This window comes from Bacillus rossius, chromosome 10, assembly GCF_032445375.1.
Source record: "Bacillus rossius redtenbacheri isolate Brsri chromosome 10, Brsri_v3, whole genome shotgun sequence".
Lineage (NCBI taxonomy): Eukaryota > Metazoa > Arthropoda > Insecta > Phasmatodea > Bacillidae > Bacillus > Bacillus rossius.
In genome coordinates this window covers 2,235,908-2,260,641 of record NC_086337.1, presented here as the reverse complement: position 1 = coordinate 2,260,641, position 24,734 = coordinate 2,235,908, and the positions used below count along the sequence as shown (strand labels likewise).

Below are 24,734 nucleotides of genomic sequence, written 5' to 3'. Positions count from 1 at the left end.
CCATCAACAAAAAAGGAAGCACATTTGGAAGCACCGACTACGAAAAGGCAGCACATTTGGCAGCACCGACAACGAAAAGGAAGCACATTTGGAAGCACCGACTACGAAAAGGCAGCACATTTGGAAGCACCGATAACGAAAAGGCAGCACATTTGGAAGCACCGGTAACGAAAAAGGCAGCACATTTGGAAGCACCGACAACGAAAAGGCAGCACCATGAACGAAAATGCATCACATTTGTCATTGACTCCAATATTCATTGGCTCGAATATTCATTGGCTCCATTAATTCGCTCGCTCCAATATTACATTGACTCCAATATTCATCGGCTCCAATATTCATGGGCTCCAATATTCATTGGCTCCATCAGTCATTGACACCAACAGTCTTTTGGTTCCAAAAGTCTTTTGGCTCAAAATATATTTGGCTAGAATTCTTCGAGTCTAATAGACTATTAGACCACATGGCTACGAGTCTTAAATGATCTAGCTGGTTACGAGTTATACATGGCTTGCGAGACTACAGAGCTACGAAGCCTCTAGAAAACGAGTTTACGTGACTGCGAGGATAGAGGTCTACAAGTCTGCATGAGTTCTTGACTACGAAGCTACTCGCCTACAAGGCTCCAATTGCCGCATCTGTCTTCGTCGGAATTTTCTCTTTTGCTACATCTGCACCATCAACATTATGTTATAAGATTACAAGGCTACTTGCTTACGTAGCTTCAATTCTACGAGGCTCCAATGCATAATAACTACGAGACTACGAGCAATGAGGTTACGAGACTATGCGATTGCAAGTCTTCAAGGTTACGTGATCGCGAGGCTATAGGACTACGAAGCTTCCATAACGCATGGTTACGAGACTGCATGAATAATTGACCGCGTGGCTACGAAACTTCATGTCTCTATCTGACTACAATAGCACTATTCAGTGGTGAGAGTTAATTTATCTCACGCAAAGGTACTTGCTGCAAGTAGTTCCGCTTTTCAACATCAGATGACGTCATGTGTTGCTTGCAGGTAAATAATATTTATTTCTTTTATGCGGGATGCGGGATGCTCACTATCGAACGCATAAGAAGGATGGCTTCGAAAGTCTCCAAGGAGAAAAAAGTTCCTTCTTCCTGCTAGTGCTTCTCAGATTTCTCACGGTCCACCATCTTGGATTGCGACGACACGGCAGCCATCTTGGATGGGTGTGACCTTGACCTTTGACCAAAAAAACCGCAGGAATGATCGCAAGCACACGGATTAACCATCAAAATATTGATAAGACTAATCAGGAGCACACGGAGAAAACCACCATAATATTGACAAGAATAATCAGAAGCACACGGAGAATAACGACTAACGTTTTCTTTGATATCATAAAATAACAGGGAAAAATAAATATTTAAAAATAAAAATAATAAAAAAATAAAAAAATACATGAACTGATTCTGGCTTGTACTAGAACTTTTTCATTGCACAACAATGATAAGTTTACAAGCTAGCAGAATTAGTTCATGTATTTTTTTATTTTTTTATTATTTTTATTTTTAAATATTTATTTTTCCCTGTAATTTTATGATATCAAAGAAAACGTTAGTCGTTTTTCTCCGTGTGCTTCTGATTATTCTTGTCAATATTATGGTGGTTTTCTCCGTGTGCTCCTGATAAGACTTATCAATATTTTGATGGTTAATCCGTGTGCTTGCGATCATTCCTGCGGTTTTTTTGGTCAAAGGTCAAGGTCACACACATCCAAGATGGCCACCGTGACGTCGCAATCCAAGATGGTGGACCGTGAGAAATCTGAGAAGCACTAGCAGGAAGGAGGAACTTTTTTCTCCTTGGAGACTATCGAAGCCATCCTTCTTATGCGTTCGATAGTGAGCATCCCGCATCCCGCATAAAAGAAATAAATATTATTTACCTGCAAGCAACACATGACGTCATCTGATGTTGAAAAGCGGAACTACTTGCAGCAAGTACCTTTGCGTGAGATAAATTAACTCTCACCACTGAATAGTGCTATTGTAGTCAGATAGAGACATGAAGTTTCGTAGCCACGCGGTCAAATATTCATGCAGTCTCGTAACCATGCGTTATGGAAGCTTCGTAGTCCTATAGCCTCGCGATCACGTAACCTTGAAGACTTGCAATCGCATAGTCTCGTAACCTCATTGCTCGTAGTCTCGTAGTTATTATGCATTGGAGCCTCGTAGAATTGAAGCTACGTAAGCAAGTAGCCTTGTAATCTTATAACATAATGTTAATGGTGCAGATGTAGCAAAAGAGAAAATTCCGACGAAGACAGATGCGGCAATTGGAGCCTTGTAGGCGAGTAGCTTCGTAGTCAAGAACTCATGCAGACTTGTAGACCTCTATCCTCGCAGTCACGTAAACTCGTTTTCTAGAGGCTTCGTAGCTCTGTAGTCTCGCAAGCCATGTATAACTCGTAACCAGCTAGATCATTTAAGACTCATAGCCATGTGGTCTAATAGTCTATTAGACTCGAAGAATTCTAGCCAAATATATTTTGAGCCAAAAGACTTTTGGAACCAAAAGACAGTTGGTGTCAATGACTGATGGAGCCAATGAATATTGGAGCCCATGAATATTGGAGCCGATGAATATTGGAGTCAATGTAATATTGGAGCGAGCGAATTAATGGAGCCAATGAATATACGAGCCAATGAATATTCGAGCCAATGAATATTGGAGTCAATGACAAATGTAATGCATTTTCGTTCATGGTGCTGCCTTTTCGTTGTCGGTGCTGCCAAATGTGCTGCCTTTTCGTAGTCGGTTCTTCCAAATGTGCTGCCTTTTCGTTGTCGGTGCTGCCAAATGTGCTGCCTTTGCGTTGTCGGTGCTTCCAAATGTGCTGCCTTTTCGTTGTCGGTGCTGCCAAATGTGCTGCCTTTTCGTAGTCGGTTCTTCCAAATGTGCTGCCTTTTCGTTGTCGGTGCTGCCAAATGTGCTGCCTTTGCGTTGTCGGTGCTTCCAAATGTGCTGCCTTTTTCGTTACCGGTGCTTCCAAATGTGCTGCCTTTTCGTTGTCGGTGCTTCCAAATGTGCTGCCTTTTCGTAGTCGGTGCTTCCAAATGTGCTTCCTTTTCGTTGTCGGTGCTGCCAAATGTGCTGCCTTTTCGTAGTCGGTGCTTCCAAATGTGCTTCCTTTTTTGTTGATGGTGCTTCTATTTTTTAAATGTTGTTTTGACTCTAGTATTATTGTAAATGGTTCTTGATTTGACTAGCGTATTATTCCATACGGTGCATGTATATAAACGAGTCCTAGACAACAGGACGCTCAGTTTGTTACTGCCGTCGTCGGTGTAAGGATCACCTAGTTTGTTTCTTCTGGTGCATAAGTCGTGTAATTGCCTGTTCTTGAGACTTCGATGGCATCTTTACCGACTTTAACGACGAACTCGATGGAGGATGTACCATCGACTGCGGGAACCATGACGTCAGCGTCGACGATGGTGGAGCAGATCCCGTTGGCAACGTCGATGTCAACACTGGAGGAGACTTCAACAGACGTGGTACCGCCAGCAGAAGAGACTTTAATGCCGCTAGTGCTGGCTGCACAGGGAAACTCGGCGAACGCTGGTTCGCCATCAATGGAGACTTCAATGGATGCCGAATCGACAACAACTAACGAACATCGGTGCTGTTACTGAGACAAGATTTTCTCAAACAACAGCAATGCTGGACGACATGAGAATAGAGAATGTGCCAAGAACCTATATCGTAAAATGTTTATGAGAAATGTCATAAGCAGTTTGCCAGAAAAGATAATATGAAAACGCACATTAAGGCATGCAAAGGTCCTGCTGTTCGGCAGAAAGTAAAGGTTTCGGCGCAACAACGATGCATTGATGTTCATAAGAGTATGCCTGGAGATGGTGCAACTGCGACAACGTCAATATCTGGATCGGGTCTGAAAAGTTCGTTTTCATCACCACGGTATCCTTGCAGCTACTGTGATACGTCGTTCGCATTTGCTCATGATGTACGAAGACATGAGCGGAGCTAATGCACGAAGAATCCATCTCGCATGAAGTTTCGATGTGATGAGTGTCATGAATGGTTTACTCGAATTGATAATTTGCGACGACATGCGAAAAACTGTAAAGGTGAAGTCCGTGTGCCTACTGCTGAACTACCTGCAGAAATTTCGACTCCTCGGTTTAGGTTGAAGGCTCGTGAGCGTACAAGCAAGAAAACCGATGTGCAGCAACCGATTGGTATGACGTCTGAACAGGAAAATAAACCTAAGACTGTGTTCGGCGCATTACAAGTGAACGATAATGGCTTCTACTTGGCGCAGTCTGCATTTCGTGGAACATTGAAGGACTACTATTATTTAAATACGTTAGGTGAGTCGAAAGACATTTGTAATTTTCTTGATGATATCGGAGAGGACATAATCAATCAGCTTACTGATGATGTAGCAACAAACGGACCTTTGAAATATAACTTGTGGTTGGACTGTATATATGGAAAGCCATATCCGTTCGATGACAAAGTGAAGAAGTGTGCATTTAAGACATCGGCTGTAGTAATTTACAGTTCTAACGATGTGAAGCAAACTGTTAAAAACGGTATCCAGAAACTCTGTCAAGAAGAGGTGGACTATGTCTGTAAAGGTTCTGGCTGGACTATGTCTAGTATAAACCGATTGGAGCTAAGAATTAGTCATTTCACACCGCTGCGGAACTAAATGATTATAAGATTGCTGGCTTTCGCAAATGATCCTGTAGTAGAAATTATGTAATAAATATTATGTTTGTAAAAGAACTTGTGGTGTTTAATTCCTCGAACCTGTTACTATTATGTTAAATTGATGTTATATTTAATTTTTTTGCATCGTCCTAGATCGTACCAAGGACCTTAGTCGACCTAATCAATCAGTATATAGATAACAAATTTATTTAATGAATTTTGGAATTTTTCCCGAATTTCTAGCTAAATAATTACGGATTTTCAAGATGGCGGCCAAATGACAAGATGTCGGGTGTCACAGCAATAATAAATGATTCCTGCACTCTAGCGGATAAGAATTAAACTAACATGGCGTCAGCGCACTCACGCCGACGATACACTGATGATGGCTTCCAGCAGACGAGGACAAGATGGCGGACATGACGTCATACTACCTGGCGATATATATGCTTTGAAAAAAAAGTGGTAGGAGTCAGTATGCCTGCAGCCACCTCGGGGGAAGGATCGGACGCCATTTTTATTTTTTTTTGCACTCGTCGGGTTTGAACCGAGGACTCCGAGCTCCGTGTCGTAAATGTTTGTTTTTTAAATATTTTTTTAAAATTTTATTAAATGAATTTTTTATAAATTTTAAAAAAAATTTCGTTGAAATCGGATAATAAATTTAAAGATGGCGGCCATAACGGAAATTGCAACGGTGACGTCATAATTCAAAATGGCGGATAACACAATGCCGGAATGTTCGAGAAAACGAAATGACGTCATCCAAGATGGTGGATACAAGATGGCCGTCGGGGTCAAGGTCAAAGGTCAAGGTCACATCCTGATAGAGGCTTAACTGAGGCTTGAGTTAAGGATGCTTAAGCCTCTATCAGGACATTTCTAGCTGCTGGGATTTTTACGGAATAAATCGGGAAATTTTCCCTCGAAACGGGAATTTTTCCCTCGAAAACGGGAAATTTGTTCTTAAAACGGGAATTTTTGACAACAAGGCAAATAACAGCTACCTCACCGACTGAAAGAATCCATCTAAATCAGTGGTTCCCAACCTTTACCAGCTGGCGACCCACCTTTCCTTATAGGAATACCTCCACGGTCTATCGGTCCATGGTGGAGTAAAAAAACCTTTTATGTATCGTATCCCTTCCTTTTGTATGTGTGTATATACATATATGTAATTTATCATCAAATATTGCAAATATATATATGTGTGCTTTTCTGAAGATACAGATTGATTTATTGATGAACAATTTTTGTTATGATTTGAAAATGGTTGACAAAATAGAAGCAATTTTTAGCAAACCCGTTATTTAATTAACTATATATATATATTTATTTATTTATTTATTTATTATTTTATTTATGTTTGCACACAATTCGATTTGTTTAGATTTTTCTTATCTTTTATAATGGTTTATTCGATGGTTTCTGATAGTTTTAGGATCAAGTTGTGACCCACCTGTAACCCTTCCGCGACCCACTAGTGGGTTCGCGACCCACCGGTTGGGAACCGCTGATCTAAATAAACTTCATATGTTGATAACGTAAATAAAATTTACCTTGTCAGAACTAAGAAACTCACGAATCTCATGCATAAAACTAAAGAATTAATGCATTAAAATTCGGAGTAAATTTTCGTAAAAAAAAAAACAAGGAAAACCGAGAATTACAATATAATAAATCACGAAATTATATTTATCAAAACAACAGTTAATATATTTTACAATTTTGTTTATATATTTAATCACTTAATACCTAAAGTTGAAATACAAATGATACAATAGTAGGTAAAGGTGATTATTAAAAATATTAATTTAAAACTGTAATAGTTTCCACTTATTCTTCATGGATATATTCTTTGAGATTCCTTTGCTCTCGTCGGTTCAAGCTATCGCACGTATTTTATAGTTGAAATTTTTTGTAATCAGCGAAGGCATTCGTACTCGTCTAGGAGATTTAGAGAACAATAACACACTGTTACTTGCTACCTTTCTTGACCCTAGGCAGCCTGCCTCCACATTCTTGGGGTCCCCTTACCGCTGGGATAGGAATATCATAGCCTCTTCCCCTAACCCCTTCTGAGGAGCCCATCTTTAACACAGTGATCTTACCACCCCTATCCCCCTCGCCCTAGTTATCATCGGAGCTGTCCGCACTCACTACTGTCTACAAGTTAGTCAAAGACAATAGCCATTTCCTCTGCTATGAGATCATCTCCCAGTGCACGGCAACATCAGAGAAAGTGTAGAAGAAAAGGATAATTTCAGGAAATGACAACCTCAGTGGCTTATCTTGTGCAAGGAAAATCTGAGGGAGCTTCTTTAAAATATTACACCTATAAGACTAGGGTAAGAGACAATTTTACCTAAAGTGACAAATTATATGATTTGACAAATACGAGGAAGGAACCAGAAAGAAATGGAAAGGAATCTGGAAGCAGGTGAAGGAAAGAGGCTGCAACTGCAGCAGTTGGATATCAGTATGGTTTTATGGGCAAGACGAGCTGGCAACGAGAGAAAACACCAGAAGGCAGTAGAATAAGTGTCCTGCATTTCCCTGTTACAGGTACAGCAACCGTCCTGACACCGGAGGCATGTCAGAGATTCCATGTGTAATGTTAGTTGAGTTTATAAATCTACATTGGCATAGGTTTTAATAATATTTGACAAAGATTTATTCTGGCTGCAGGCATGGCAGTGAAAAGACGATGGATATGTCATTCTTGGTAATGGCCCATGGAATGGTTTATACCATTCATAAAGCAGACTGCTAGCATATAAGGCCGAAACTTTCCAAGAAGTTTTTTAAATTGATGCATGCCTGGAATGTTAATAAATTCAAAGTAGTGCTCCTAGTACACCAACACTGGTTTACTTCTAGGAGGAGGTGGTGAAGCTTGGCCGGGCTTTTCCTAAATGAACATAGCTTCAGATGTGCGGTAACTGTACAACAGAGCTCATGGCGCCAGCTAGATGTGAAGTAACTGTTGCAAGAGCGCATTGCACCAGATTCAGATGTATGGTAACTATTCAACAGAGCTAATTGCACTGGTTGCAGAGGTGGCGGTAGTGGACCTGACCCCGTGGGGAAGGAGATTGACCCCTGAGGTGTCGGAGCTGTTGCCGGCTATAGTATCCGAGACATGATCCAACAGGTGCACGAAATGGGTGCAAGCATGCGAATATACAGCCTCTCCGCATTAAGTGACACACCGCTGCTGGGGGCGAATGGTGATGACTATGCTGGGATGGGTAGCCTCAGCCTCTGGTCATAGCATCGCCTTAACTGAAGAGGACAATGCCGGGTGTAACACTGCCGCAGTGCATCCTCAATTGCATGTATGGGACCAGAAATGGTGAATTGGCTGAATCTGCGGGCAACAGCATATGCGTCTGAAATATTTCTGAGGTTTCGACTGCCGAGCCTCAGAGTCTTGGTCCCAAGGACCTTAAAGGGAATGGATTTAGGCCTATGGTAATGGTAAGAACCGAGAATGGCGCCGCTGTGTTCGGGTGCACCGGGGCTTAACAAAGAGCTGTAAACTGCTGGACTAGGTGTGATACGTTCCCCTAGTCCAGGGTCGGGGGAGGGGAGTACCGAGGCAACCCCGGGGCCCTCCAGCGCACGCACGACTGGACTGTCATGTCTAGCCAGTGCTTCCTGTTGTCGCCGCCGGATGAGTCCAGGCACGTCCGGGCCTTAACCGGCTGTAAACCTGTTGGGCCGAGGTACGGCGGGTCGGAGGGTAGTCCGAGGATACGAGGATATCCAGTGGAGTGATTTGGAAGAGTAGCAGTCTGCTAGCTTGTTGGCGAATGGTCTTATGCTGTATAGACGCCAAGTTGGTAGTAGTACGGGAAGAATCCATGAAAGAGTGAATGTGCCACCGTTGAGGTATTCTCTAGGCCCAGGATTCTGATTGGCTAGGACTCGTACTTGGTGGTGGTGCTCCGATCGCTTGGAGCAGGCTCCAAGGGTTCCCTAGCCTGATGCGGAGTCGACGTGGTGAGCGACGACACAGCTCCAGTACTAGCCCGGACAGCTAGGAGACGTTTCGATAGAACCTCCACTGGACCACGGATGCACTGGGTGGGGTACCAGTGTGAGGTGGGAGAATGGGGTAGGCGCCAGCAGTACTGATAATTTCTAAGAGCTTAGAACGCAGCCAATTGTCCGGTTAGCTGAGAGAGACAGGGGGTGAAGGTGGGTCTATACTGGGATGGATAGCCTCAGCATCTGGACATAGCTTGATCTCTAACATCTCTCCTGTTTCTAGTATATGGCTTATTCCGTATCCACACCCGTGGGGGCCACAGGTCGGTAGCCTAACGGCTAAGAGGGCTGGCTTAACATAACAAAAGGGGGAGAAATACTCTATGCAGTCAATACTGTCTGCAGAGATGTGGTTACTGTATAATAGAGCTCATGGCGCTGTCTAAATGTGTGGTGACTGTTGCAAGAGTGCATTGCACCAGATGCAGATCAGAGCTAATGGCACTGGTTGCAGTGGTGTGGTAACTGTTCAAGAGAGTTCATGGTGCCAACAGCAGGTATCTCATGACCGGGTAAATGTTGCAGAGGGCGCGTGGCACCGCCTGGGCTGCAAGTGTGAGCTGGGCTGCGCTAACACCGTCTACGAGGTCGCTAAACTGACTGATACCAGGTCAGTGCATCCAGGACACTGGTAATGGCGACACGAGATCATGTCATGCTGCTGGTGGTGTGATCGACACGAAAGGTGCATGTGTGCCTCACAATGTGTCTACTTGGATCCCAGTGAACCAACTTCCTCGTGAACTCTAAACTGTGCTTTTTGCTGAGCGCGCTATCTCATGGTAATGGGTTTAATTTAATTCCCTCAAAGTGGAAACATGCTTCAGGGTTTGTTTCTGTGGTGGTGTTATATGTAGCTAACCATATTGTGTTATTGATATTATTATTATCATCTTGGATGACAATTATGTTTGATCTTTTACCTTAAATTTTACCCTAGCCTTAATTTTGGAAACACCATTTTAAGCTTCAATTAAAATTGGATCAGCTATATTGGATTTTTAATTTTGATTTACAAATGATTTTGTGATTACCAATTAAAGTTCTGCATTTCGAATTCCAAAACATTCTTAAGCCATTTTTTGGGTGCTGTACAAGAATTCATTTTTTTAAAATATAAACAATTAGTAAATATTTAGTACTAACAAATATTTATTGCTTAATTCATTTATGGTTTGATAGCATAAAAAAGAATTTTTAATAAATAATCACAGAAAACTATTAAAAATATTATACAATAATTAAATATTAATATTAAAAAATCAGGTGCTAATGTCATAGAATTAAGAGTAAATAATTCGAAATCGATAAGTACATGTAATTATTAAATAACATATTCAATCGTGAAACACTTTAGAAAACATCCCAATAATTGTTGATAAAACACAATTATAAACAGAATTCTGAGCCTCTTATTGCGATTCCCAATTTATATACTTACTAGCTGCCCGACCCGGCTTCGCACGGCTATACTAATGGAAAAAAATTAAGCCACATCACCCATTTACAGTAATGGTAAATAATAAAAAAATCAGTGAAAATTTATTACAATGCTGTATAATGTACCGGAGAGAAAATGAATAGCACAGATGGTTTCCCGACTCGTGCACGCAACGTACAACTGATGTACCCGTACTTCGCTACGGCAGTCTACAGGCAGATCACGCTTGCGCCGCTCATTATACATGCCCCTCCTTGTGGGTACGCCACTGCCGCGCGATGCCCGTTGCCATGGAGACGCAGAAGGCATGAACAATGCAAAATCCTGTTGCCTTGTTTTAACCACCCATGGGATCTAATTTTCGGAAAATGTCATCCTGCGTAACATAAGGAACATTACTGTGAAGTTTCAAGTCTGTAAGATATAAATACTTGAAAAAAAAAGGGTAATTTTTGATATTTAGATACCAGCTAAATTTCAACGGTGATGAGGACTGCACTAACAATGAAATAGTCGTTGTCATAGAGACGAATGAAGCATCAACAAAGCAACAGCCGTTGCCATGGTGATTTCCTACCAAAAAATGGAAATTTTGATATATTACCCCCCCCCCCCTCCCCCCTCCGAAACTCCCCTTGGGATCGGATTTCCGCAGAATCCGTTCTTAGTGAGCGTCTACATCACAAAATGAATAATTATGCTAAATTTCAAGTCAATCGGGTGTATAGTTTTAGAGATCTCGTGATGAGTGAGTCAGTGAGTGGTATTTCGCTTTTATAAATCGCAATAAATTTAAATTGCGACTATAATTTGAGATTTAAACTATCCTATCTCTCAAGTTGGATCGAACTGCACATGGTGTGCGAATTTTATTATAATCGGTTAAGTGGTTTAGGAGTCCATTGAGGACAAACATTGTGACACGAGATTTATATACATTAAGATAAAAATTGCGAATAAAACTCATGTTAAATGTCCAACGCAGATTGACCACTCCCCCTCACCCAAATACCCCCATTTATTAATTAAGTTCCGAAAATCTGAGAATAAATTAAATGGGTACCTATTAGGAAATGCCCAAAAAGCAGATTAAAAGCTTACAAACTGTACAGTATCGCGCATATATGTATTTGGCACACGACTTAGAATCACTCCAATGGTCGCTGGTTACTTCGTATGAATATCTTCCTAGTCGATAGACTTCTGTTGTGGAAGAGTCCTTGTCCAGTGCGCAGTCGCTCTCATCTCGCATAAAGCATGTGACTATAGGCATCCCAGTATCGCCCACAGCTGAGCACCTGCAGCGCTGCGTGTGGCTACCCGCTCTTCGCTGCTTCCCAGGGATGGTAGCTGCTGTTCGCGCCTGTCACTTCCGGGACTGCATGGCCAAAAACTGGCTTATTGTGGCATTCCCTACCACCCACTAATTATATTATCTGCAATTTCCGAACACACTACCACTGTTTACTCACTATTTAACTCTCTTTTCCCACCCTTACCCCTTCTCACTTTTAATTATACCTTTCTTCACTACTTCGTCACATTCTGACCTTATCTTTGAAATATTTGTGCAATGGGAGTGCATGATTTGATGTAAGTTTTTGGACATACGCCATTGCTAAGAACTTTTTCTGTCGAAGAAAAACTAAAAACTAAAAAACTAAAAAATAAAAAAAAATAAAAACCCAAAAAAGACAAAAAAAATTAAGCAAAAAATTGCTGTTGTCAACAAGGATATGAACACCACAAAATATTCCGTAACAGGAATATGGTCAACAAAACAAAGAAAAACAAAGAAAAATGTACTAAGAGAACGAAAAAAAAAACACCCACAAATGATGACGACACAGAAATATTGAACCCAAAAAAATTCAGCACAACGGTTGAAACGAAACAAAAATACTACAAAACGAAAAGACGAAACAAACACAATAGTTTTCCAAAACAGAATAGAAAGATAAAAAACCCCGACCTCCTCCCGTTTCCCAGTCAATATCCTCACCTTTCATTGTTTCCTATCACCCTTGTCTCACATTTCCTTTTACCTCACATATTCGCCTGCACAGAAGTGGCATTGCTTCCCTCCCTCCGGCCGAAACACCTCTCTCCAGTGCAGAATATTTTCACCTTGTTCCTTGTTTGACTTGTAAACATTTCAACTCTCGGTCACGACATTTGGAAGGAGTAACTTCGTGAAAACGGAACAGAAGTCTATGAATGAAAATGTGACACAAAGATTGGGGACCTACGTTTAACAATATAAACGCATATATAGTCAATTTCGTAAAATTAGGGCGCATACCAAATGTATTGGTGTGCCAAATGAAACTATATGATATGAAACTACCCTGCAATATTTTTGGTAAAATAAAATAGTCATTGTAAAAGGTGATCTCAAGTTGGAAAATACATTAGTAAAATTACATTACACATAGTCTCCTACCTAAACTCATATTATCCCTATACCTTTGTGGTAGAATGCGCGCTTCTTAACTTAAAGAGATAGGGTTCAAATCTGGCCACTGAGATTTTTTTTTTGTATTTTTAATAAAACTATAACAACACATTATTATATAATATCGTTTAATCAGCTCAATAATTTTAATGTTTGTATGTATAGACTGATTTCATTCGTTTAAGGAAACAAGTATACAAACATATACTTAGTGCTATAATATGTGTTCTAAAATATTTCAGGTAAGTATTTTAGTAATGCCATAGAAGTATAACTTCTAACATGAGCAAATTTTATCGTATTAACTGTTTAATGAATTTCAACAAGATGATTAGTATTTTAATAAAATTCCTTGTCGAAATACAAGTCCAACGACGGGATCTAATGAACTTCAACTTTTAGTTGGAAAAATACCTAACAGATAGCACCACGCTCGTAATGGTTTAGAGAACCAATAAAATTTTTAATATCTTTGACGCCATGTTCGTCCCAACACTATTTTCCTGGTTAATAAATTTAAGGTATTTTTAAAGTTTATATTATATCTATAATCCAGTTACTTTGAACTGGTTTATTATTGTCTCAGCTGTTTGGGTACGGACGTAGTCTTGGCCAGAAACCTCCAACATGTCGTAGCTGTGAGAGTGGCTGCAGTGATTCTCAGAAGTCCTGGTGGAACCAGGAAACAGTCAGAGGATAGTCTCATGCTTCTCTCTGGCCAAGTCAATCACGTCTGGATTACGAATGTGTCTATAATGACCATACAAGATGAGTATAGCGGGCCTTTGTTGAGTAGAACATGTTTTCTCAATGAAAACATTAACGAACCATTCTGTGTACCAAGAGCGGATACAGATTTACGGTCAGGGGAGATTTTCTAATACAATTTCAGTTTATTTAGAATTAATTAATTTATTACATTTTATTTGTGGTTCAAAAATATTCTATTATCTACATCACTGCAAATAAAGGGTTTTAAGATTAAGGCTACTTAACGAACTGTTAATTCCAAACTGTATATGCCTACCACACGATTTCTTGCGTTCAGTACATGCTGGAACTAGCTAACGGTTCTTGAGTTTTAGGTGAACATACATACACACATACATTGTCATTTTTATATATAGATAAAATGTGGTAGTATTATGAATTTATTTTAAAAACATGTGCAATAACATGAAAAGTTAGAAGCAGAGTAATTGCGATGAAACTACGATAAGGAATTATGAGAAAATTTTAAAATGATTTATGGTTGAGGGGAATAGTGCTATGCCCCCCTCCCCTTCTGGGTCAGCCAATGTGGTGAACCAATTGTTTCTAACCCATCCTTAATGATGGGCTCAGCCAATTGCACCATCAGGGCAACCTCTAGTTAGAGCATGGGTCATGTTTGTTCTACGGAAAATTATCATTGGTGGGACATAATCTCCCGAAGCGCTCTGCCTGCGATGTTTGTGATTGTAGACCCTCTTTCTGCGGGGTTGAAGCTGCAGTTTGTTGATTCCTTTCCGTGCCTCTCTCTTTAAGGGGTCTTCTCGTCCCCTTCATACGCTAGGTCTGCTGGATAAAAGGTGTTTGTTGAAAGTGTCTGTAAATGAATCAAAGAAAGCTGTCACATTCTCTGTATTGAAACACGAGGCTCTATACTAGGATGTTCCACAAGGTTTGCGAACTGACAGCTGATCTTTGCATCTACCAAGAAAGTGGTCAGCCCAAGCTCATCATGCCTCTCTATTTTTGGGAGAGCTTGTCAAGGCATTTCTCTGGGCAAGTAGGTTTGCCATTCTTCTCAGGTCTGTCTTCAGAAGTGAAGGGTGCTTGGAGTCAGAATCCAAGTAATCTTCAGTTGGCACCTAGTGAGCAGCGCACAACAGTTAACAATGGGTCCATTCTTTTATGAATATACTGGAAAGTGCACTGTTTGTTCAAAGTCAAAAACATCCCCCAACAAAATGTATGTTTCTATTATCATATATTACAGCCTGTAGGTTTCTGTATGCTGGGTTCTACAACCTTAAAATTCAAAATGGGACACAGGCTTGATAAATAAATATTATATTACAATATATATAAAGACATTGTGTATGTAAAAATAACACAAAATATGGAGTATAAATGCGGATACACAAATTACATTATGTTAAGCAAAAGATATATAGTTTTAAATATAACAACAATAAAGAAAAATAGGAACTAGATGTTACACAAACTAACTTTTACTAGAGTGGTAAATGCAATACATAAGTGACATGTGGACAGGGCCGCAACTAGGGGGGGGGGGGGGGGGGCAAGCGGGGCGTACGCCCCGGGCGCAAAGCTGTGGGGGCGCCGAAATAGCTTGCATTGTAATTCCTACTAGTGGGTTCATGCATGGAAGTTACAGTAGCACAGAAACTGTTACATGTAGGTACCGAAAATGCTTAAATAGCACCATTTTTCCGTGGGAGGGCCCCCAGACCCCCTGCTTTATTGGTGCGGTATGTGCAAAAAAAAAGGGGGGGGGGCGCACGAATCCATTCATGCCCCGGGTGCCAGAGGCTCTAGTTGCTGCCCTGCATGTGGATGATAGTTTACAAAGTGGCCAAAATATTATGTAAGCGGCCCACAACATAAAAAAACATATATTGTGAAAGCACCTCTGTAGATACTGCAGCAAAGAGTTTACCTTGAGAAAAAATGGTAAACGACATGAGAGAAGCGAGTGTATTTTGTGCCCTTGCCAAAAACCATTTAGTTGCAGTCAGTGTCAGTTATCCTTTGGTAGAAGATATTTCTTGAATAGACATTGCAAGACCTGTACAACTAAGCTGACAAAAGATAAAGAAGACTGGGATACAACACCGAGGAAGAGGAATGAAGACAAAATATTAGACGAATTTAATGTGTTACACCCTTTCTCTTTATCGGTGTCATGTATATGTCTTCCTGGAAACATTTTGGGAGACTGTTGATCTTAAGTTTCAAAATAATAAATAACAACAAATGCTGGTTCGTCTATAACTGTGCCTCTATTTATTTTTCTATTATAGTTAATTGAACAATAGTTATCAAAACATCATCTTGATAATCCTAATAAGAAGTTACAATTTATAATTCAGGTTAATACCTTCATAATTTAAAATTTTATAATAGGGCCGGCCCATGCCAAATTATTAACAGGTGCCTTACACCATTGTTAAAAATAACTATAAACAATCCTAGAGTAATAATTATTACCATGTAGCATAGTTTAAGTCCTGCGATGGCCACTTTCGTTATCACATATATAGTACAATTAGCTGGCACTTAAAAATGGTGTAGCACTGGCGCGCTGTGGAAGTCGGGGAGAATTTGAGGGTCGTATTGTTGGAACTGGCTGGTCGGGAGTGATACATTCTACTGTAGCCGGGCTGCCAGGTGGCGCCTCGGTAGTTTCTGGATATTGAAGACGAGGGAGAGCATTCGGCGCCGGCTCTGGGACCCTGTCTGTGAGCAAGCCAAATACACACAATTAGACCTGCTTCTCAGCCAGTCGTCGAACGGGCTAAAATGCCCACAAGAATGGGGATCGTCGGGGAAGGGAAAGAGGGTGTCGGACACTCACCAAACAGGGTGTTGTTCTTGCGCTCAGGAGAGGTCCCTGACCGGAACAATCGCGGAGGATGCGGAGGCACTCATAATTTAGATTTATTAAAATTTAGCAAAATATAAAAGTTTCTACATTGAAACACAGACTGAATAATTACTATCTAAAAACCTAGGGAAAACATCCCTTGACAATACAACTACATCCTAGTGGGTGTGTCGAAGTTGAATCTTGCTGAGCTCTGGCCGAGAAACGAAGTAGTGAGTCTGATGTCGTGCCAAGAAGTCCCTGGTAGGTCTGTGTGAACCTTAATTAAAAGAGGCGCTTGAAGAAAGTGGGGATACTTCGGCTTCAGGTCCGAAAGGTTCCGAAGACTTCCGAGTGAGTGGTCGAGAAATACCTGCTTCGATATCTCGACGTTTCTTCTGGCACCCGCTCGCAGCGCGATCTACTGGCGAGTGGCCGAAACGAAAGGAAAGTCGACTCGTGCATATCGTACGAGACTACTTCAAAAGCATGGGGCTTATGTAGGAGACTGGTGTATAGCTCTGGTGGCTCGGGAAATAACGACAGGCAGATGTTTGTTGCGTGAGTCGCCAGGGGGCAGGCTGAAATTGACAACCGCATGGAGTAGTTGATAACTCCGCCGCTAGAGGTCAGAGGCAGTACATTCAAATACTCGTGTCCAGACCTTGAGACAGGCCATCGCTGGCCGGGGTTGAGCACCGGTCAATGCTCTGGGCGGTGACTCGTGGACCACAGGGTAGGGGGAATGCTGGCTAGTGAGACATGTCTTACCCAGAGCACCTGTGCGTGCTCGGGAGAACAGAGCATGACAGTAGGTGCTCACCTCAGGAGAGCTCTGAGACACTCGGGGCCCTGGGGAGATGCAGCCACAAGCAGTCCTGATCGCGGGGACCGGCCGTGTTTCAGTGACCAGGCGTGCGCCGAAGCCAGGATAAGACGAGCCTGAATGCTGGCCTCGCAGAGGGTTGGCAAAAATCAGATGCGGCGCTGGGAACGAATTGGGGAACTAGCCTGACACAGATTAAGTGGGAGTGTGCTGTGCGTGGAAAAATTTTAAGTCTTAGCTACAAAATTACTGCTAAAATAATAATTAAAAAATTCAAATTTACAATTGTGCCCAAAAATGCTCATCATTGGCACAAATGATTACGAAGAATGTAAAAGTGCATTTGCTAAAAATACTATCCTATATCACGATAATAATTCAAAATTTAAAACCAACTTAGAAATTAACAACTTCATGAGAAATGAAAAAAATATTTACACCAAATTCTTGTCGTCTCCATGAAAATGAGAACAATGGAGAACGACCTGAAGCTGAGAAGGACGAATACTGTGATAAAACATCTGAAGCTGACATGATTGAAGATTATGATGACACTTCTGAGGCTGATATGATCGAGGACTGTGATGACGTACCTGAAGATCACAAGTTCGAAGACTGTGATGAAGCAATGAGATCAAAATGTTAGAAACAAGTTGTTAAAATAAATTATTCTGACCTGTTACTGCCCTCGTGTAGTTAATGAAAGGCATATGTTTTCCATGAGTTTTCCATACCAGAGGTCCAACCTGTCATGGTTCCAATGTATTTTGTATAAAAATTTTAAATTTTATCTGTCCATATGTGTCACAACAACATTGTTAGGTAAATGAACATTGACCTGACATTCATGAAACAGACGAAACTGGCACACTCTATGGCATAAGTGCTTGTTTTAATTAAAATTGTATTTAAATTATTTTTATCAAGTTAATTTTTTTCCGAATTTCAAGATGGCGGATGTGACATAAATTCAAAATTGTGGACTGTTTTTTTAATAAAATTATTATCAATTTTAATATTTTCGCTGTTTTTCTGATAATAATTGCGTATTTTTAAGATAGTGGGCGTAACGATGATTGCAACGATTACGTCATAATTCAAAACGGTGCTCTCCAGCAGACAATACTGCGGACATGACCTTGGCGGCTAGTTGACGAGGAATTTAAGCCGCTTGGTGAATTTTTTTTGTAAAGGCAAGCATATTTTGAGGTTTTTCGAATTACAAATTTATGAATTTTCACTTTTTTTTCCTCTCGAAAATTGAATTTTTGTTTTTCCAAACTTTTTTTTGTTTTACCTAATTTTTTCCTTAAAACTGGAATTTTTTGCCAATTTTTAGTCAGTTTTTGACAATTTTTGGCCAATGTTGTAGGTGAAGACCTAAGTTCAAGGTCAGGGTAATCCAATAAGGCCATCGTGACGTCAAAATCCAAGATGGCGGACCGGCTCCTCGCTCCTCGCACCAGCACTAGGCGCCTCTACTAGTAGGCTACTCCACACAGTTACAAAGTTTATAAAATGTGTTGATGTTTTGTACAACAAAACATGTGAGCTCTTGTCTACAGGTGAACCTAAACTAAATTTATCATAAAAAAGGGGGCTTGTCTGTAAAGTCGGTTTACGCACGATAATTTTACTTGATAACGTCATAAGAAAGCATTGATGAAAAATTGCATACTTATTAATTTTCAAATATTATTTACATTTATTTTGCAAATTTGATTTAAATAATTTGTTTAAATATAATCACGAACAATTAATCAAAAAGCCCGCCTTAACCTGTTTGACATAGAAGATTTTCTCGCACGATGGTTGGCCGGTTCTTGCACGCTCGGCTCGGGCGGAACGTGACAATGAGTCATGCTTTTTCGTGCGTGCAGCCAGCGTTCATCGATTTATAAGACGTTATAACGTCAAAAATTGTGCTAATTTATTTCAACGTTCATAATTGTTGTTGCCATGAAATGTGGCTGCGCAGTGGCAGCTCTGGAGACTCCCACCGCCTGGAGATAGGCTTCCTGTCCTGGCCCATGCTGCGCTACAAGCGGGAGGTGCTGTTCGGCTGGGTGGACCTGTTGGGTGAGTTGCCGAGGCTGTCAGGGCCTGGGCCTTATGTAATATTACATTAGTTACAATATTACATTACCCAATTACCCAACTGTCAGCAGTTTGCTCGGATATGAACATGTTCCTTCGAGTTTCATTCAAGACGCCATGAATATTATTGTAATACACAAATATATAGCGGTTAGTTTGTTTAAAGTCTAATCTGGCTCCATCTGTGATATGAAGACTCGGACAGAATATGTGATAGTTGATTCGTCTGAGGACCGAGGTGGCTTACTGACTTAGTACTGAGGCAGCTGCAATCACTCAATGAGATGCCATTTGCAGTGTTTTGTTTTCCCGGTGACTGTCAAATATATTCTTTCATGCAAGCCACTGCGTATTCATTCGTCTCGTGAAACGACATTCATTACGCTTTTATTTGGCATATGTCAAATAAAGCGCCCTTCGTTAAATTTGTTATTGATAATTGCAAGATGTTTCTTTGGGCTACACGAAACCAAAATGTTCTAAAATATCACCCACGGTTACTATAAAGTTATATTAGGCAGTGCTACGCCATAAACACTGGGACAGGACAGCGCCCAAACAATCTCCGCTTGCATATGTGTCGAGGATATACTCTCCGTGTAGATAGGCGTAATGATATTGAGTAAGAAATTTATCCAGCGCGACAGCTGCCGTGTTTATAGTGCCTGTAGGGTTTTTTTTAGTATACTACTCAAAAACGTAAAAGGAAATTTTAGCTAAAATATAACATATTAGATTTTGGCTAGAATTCTACCCCTAGGATTCAGACTTCTTATGCTGTAATCTAAGCGAGTACATAAAGTCTGTGAAGTAATTTTTAATGCATTTTAAAATTATAATACATTTTCCCCATTTTTAAAATAATATATTTTAAATTAGTTTTTTTATTTACATTTACACTTTCGAACTATTAAATTATATGGAACATGTGCGTTGTTTGTAAAATATATTTTTATATTTTTTAAGAATATTTTGCTAATTTAATATATTTAAAGTTAAAATTAGATCCAGGTGCCAATTCCACCTGATATATCAGATATCAGCTGTCAAAAAGGAGGCATAGCGGCCAGATGTTTTAGATGATTTGCAAAAATTTAAAGCCACCGACTGATTTAGGAAACAAAAACGTAAATTGTTTTCTTAAAATGGGAAATTTACCCTAGAAAATGTGAAATTTTAATTAATTTTAATGAATTTTTATTCAATGGTAAAGTTCAAGATCACATAAATGACTGCTGGTTGTTGCTCCGCCTCGTCACTCTACCTGATGACTGAAGGGAACGAGTGGATCTTTTAGTTCCAGAAGGTAACACAATGATTTCGTCCAGGCATTGGTTTCTCTGTTTTTATTTTACTTTTGGTTATTTGTCATAATATAGAGTTACAACATGTGATTCACTTAACAGAAAGCATAAAGACATTGGATTGAGATTACATTAATACAAGAATGGGTACAAGAATGGTTACAAGAATGAGTTCTAGAATGGGCCGGCCCTATTTAGTGAATTAGCATTAGTAGGTTTAACAATTTATTTATTGAAGTAAGCACATTAAATTATCGTAGTGATGTTCCTGCTTTCAGGTCGAAAAGACGTCGTGGCTGGAGGCTAGTCCGAAAAAGGTTATAAAAAAATTAGTTGTCTGTAAAGTCGGTTTACGGACGATAGTTTAACGTGATAACGTCATAACAAAACATTGATGAAATGATTGCATACTTTTATGAATAAAATTGAATCATTTTTATTGAATTATCACTATTTTGTATAGATACAAAGGAGTGAAATGAAATCTACAATTTAATTGATAAATTAACTTTTATTTGCACTCATTAATTCAAATATGTTTATTACTTTAACGAAGAGATTATTTTAACTATAACTTTTATACAATTTTCTATTTAACTTCTTCCAGACTGTGTTATTCTGTTAAGGATAGGACGATGATAGGAAAAGTAGGAAACGAATGGGAGTGTTTCAAGTTTAATGTGCCTCGAAAAAGTCAAATCGATGGTTGTTCCAATCGAGTGGAAGAGAGATAGATGCGGTGCAAGCATACAATTAGTGTAATGGGACACAGTGTAACGGGACAATGTGCGTAACGGGACACTTTTCGTGCGTGCAGCCGGCGTTCATCGATTTATTAGACATCACGTCAAAAAATGCAAGGCTGGTGTTTCGGAGTTTGTTGGATGAAGCGGGGCAGCTGACGAGACGTCAGAGGCCCTGGGCCATTCGTCCCGTGTGGACGGATCTGGTCCTTGGCAAACACCGTGTCCGGTGTGCGGTGCCTGGCACTGGTACTCTGGCACTGGTACTCTGGCACTGGTACTCTGGCACTGGTACTCTGGCACTGGTACTCTGGCACTGGTACTGTGGCACTGGTACTAGGGTACTGGTACTCTGGCACGAGTACTATGGTACTTGATTACTGGGGCAGTTGATCCCTGTCAAACAGGGTGATGTCTTCCAGGCCCTGCCCGCTGATTGAGCAGACGAGCGCGACGCGGATGATCTATGATTCACAAAAAATATATATTATCTACGGTGACTAATACATTACTACTTTAGATACATTTACTTGGACTGACTAACGCCTAAACACTACTTGGTTGGGAAACATCCCTTGGCTAATCTGATCACATCTTCAGAGAATCGGCGAGGCGTCCCGATGATGTTCGTTCTATGCAATTAGTCCTGAATCGCGGAGCACAGTGCAGTAAGTTAGAGACGGCAGAGACTCTTAATTAAAAGCGATGTTGATGGAAGAAAGGTGGAATGGGCTTCGGCTCTCGAACAGAAATGTTCAGAACATTACCGAGGTGCTTGTCGAGGAAAGGCAGACTTCGATACCTCGAAGTTGTTGGTACTGCTTGATGTCAGCGCGACCTACTGAGGTGTGGCTGAACTGAGTAGGGATCGACTCTCGCGGGTCAGCTGGTAGCAGCATGGAGGCTTATGGAGAGGACTGAGCCAGCGCTCTGGTGGGCTGTGAAGTAACTACAGCACTGGTTACTGCGGCAGACGCCAGAGGGCAGGCGCTCCACGGCCGTTCAAACTCTCAGGGGAAGAGATTCCCAAAACTGCCGCTAGATGGCAAGTATGTACTTCATGCACTACGGCCGTGGCCTTGGGGAGAGATGGCGCCTGGCCGGGGTTACCGGCCGGTCAAAGACACGGGGCGGTGTTCCCAGGAAACCTGGAGAGGGGGGAGGGGTTAAAACTGCGATGCCAGTGGGAAGGATGGTCTACAAGACCCGGACATGTGACTATACATTGGCGAAGATGATTCGCGAACATGCCAAGGAGTGCTGGCGTGAGCTGAGCTCTAGGAACTGCCCGGTCTTGGGAGTTCGCAGGCCTTAGCAGTTCTCGTCACGAATCGGGGACGAATTACAGGAGACGTCCGTGCGCCAAGGCGGGAATAATGGGATCGCACTGCTGGCTCATAGAAAAATAGCGACTGGGAAAGTTAGGGGAGACAAGTCTGACAAAGGTTGAATGGTAGTGTACAGGAGGAGGAACAAGTTTAAGTTCATGCAGCTGAGGAAAGATTGGATACATTATTTAAGTTTAAAAAAATTCAAATTTGTAATTGTGCCAAAACCACCAGTTGGTGGCACATTGTATCCGACTCGCGATGAGATGGGTACCAACAGCAATGGAGTTCCTTGCAGGCGACACGAGCATCTTCAGTTCCCAGCCAATGAAGCATGGAGGGGTAAGTATTGCGGGTGCCGAGGCCGAACAAACAAATTCAGTCAGAAGCGTCGAGCGGCGGCCATGCCCTAACATGGCGAGTCGTATTCCCATAAGAAATACTCTGTGCCAGCTGCCCCATTTATATACTACTTAGCAGTGCATAAATAGTTATATGCATGTTGTTTGTCGTTGTTATAATGATGAAACTGTGGGTTCATTGCAGTTTTGTTCAATGCTTACACCTTCCTATTATAAAAGGACTTAAGAAATTCAAATACATTGTAAGACAGACATTAGGAGTCATAAAATGTTTTTTTTTTGTAAGTAGATTGCTTGTTTGTCCGAGGTAAATGACAGCTAGGGGGGGGGGGGGGGCGGTTGTGTTGCAGTGTCGTTCGGGGGCATCGCCGGCCTGTTCCTGGGGTTCAGCCTGTTGAGCGGCGTGGAGCTACTGTACTACTTCTCTGTGCGCGCGCTCTGCATGGTGTACAGAGACGCCCCGCAGCTGCGCCTGCTGCTGGCGGACAGCGAGCAAGCCCCCAGCCAGCCGCTAGACCTGGGCCTCAAGCCCTACTTCCTGCGCGGCGCAGTGGCGCCTGCCGGCCAGCGCCCGGCCTGCCAGCGGCTATACGTGCCCTGACGTTACCTTATCCACGCCTCCAGCCATGCTTCTGGGAGCTTGTAGCTTCTGTTCCTTACCAACACCCACTATTAGCTGCAGCAATGGGATTGTTTTTATTACAAGACCATACTTATCCCTAAGACACGGCAAGTCCTTGGGCATGAGTTCGGTTGTCTTGTGCTAAACACAATTCGGCGATGTTTCCTTTGAAGTCCCTAGTTTCCTGAATAAGAAACTTAGCACGTAATAGGAATGGCGACTCTAACTCAGAACTAACAGGAACCACGCCGTGGTTTCAGTTCTCCCACTCTGGGTTGTCTCCGTTCAGGACACCGGGTGTTCCGTCTGTCTGCTTACATTAACTTCCCACATGCACAATAGTTAAATGATGTATCACAATCCAAATCCTCTTAATGTGAGTAAAACATGTTATCATTTAGTGTTTTTTTTAGTGATGGTGTTGTATTAATGGCAATTGTTTTGTAATTTACTTTGTGATTTTAGGTTGGATGAAATTGTGAGTCACTAAAATAACAGTTCTATTGCAGATACTTTTTTCTTAAAACCATACACTTTGGTATTCACCGCAACTCATTCATGCATGTTGAAGTTGTTTTCAGAATTATATTTCTAAAGTATGTATATTTACCGAAACTTTTCGCATACAACATTAAAGCAGTGGTATTTTCTAATACAATTCTTCATGGAAATAAATTTAAATAATTAATGTACGTACATGAGCTGACGTCGTCCGACCGACGACCATCCCTAAGCCCGACCTGCACCCGCCAGTATACTCTCCCGCTAACGGAACGCACCCCTGGCCGTGGCCCACCCGAGTCGAGCGAGCCACCGAGCCGAACGGCCAAACCAGACATTATTATTATAAAGCACACTAAATCCGAGTGGACTAGAGACGAACCACACCCATTCCCCCTCAAACAATTAATTACGAATTTTGCGACCTTAAAGTCTCTTCCAGACGCAGTCATTTAGTTTTTAACGTAATGAGGTCAAGCTTGGCGCGGCAGGGGCCGACGCGCCACCGGACGCCATGCCAGTTCCGCAGTTCTACTCGACTCGCGGACCGGGACGGACCTACGTCCCACGGAGAGACCACAACCATTGTCTTCATCGCAAGTAACGTCCGGTAAATATAGTCATTTAGCATAAACCAAACCTTTTTTCTATTCACCTCTCCGTGCGTGCCCGGTCCGTTTTTTACGGTTCAGGAC

General features: G+C 41.4%; 2 protein-coding genes across 2 annotated transcripts in view; both read left to right on the top strand.

Moving 5' to 3' along the window:
• LOC134535628 (sodium channel protein Nach-like) overlaps positions 1-9,421 on the top strand; it is a 180,817-nt gene extending 171,396 nt beyond the window's left edge. The window contains exon 9 of the mRNA XM_063374806.1: positions 9,294-9,421. Coding sequence (XP_063230876.1) covers positions 9,294-9,403 — 110 coding nt within the window. The 3' untranslated portion in view covers positions 9,404-9,421. The remainder of the gene's footprint in view (positions 1-9,293) is intronic.
• Positions 9,422-16,658: 7,237 nt separating this feature from the next.
• LOC134535629 (uncharacterized) lies at positions 16,659-24,193 on the top strand. Its single transcript, XM_063374807.1, has 2 exons — positions 16,659-19,161; positions 23,267-24,193. The coding sequence occupies exons 1-2, from the start codon at positions 19,047-19,049 to the stop codon at positions 23,515-23,517; spliced, it is 366 nt and encodes a 121-aa protein (XP_063230877.1). The 5' UTR covers positions 16,659-19,046; the 3' UTR covers positions 23,518-24,193.
• Positions 24,194-24,734: the final 541 nt, after the last annotated feature.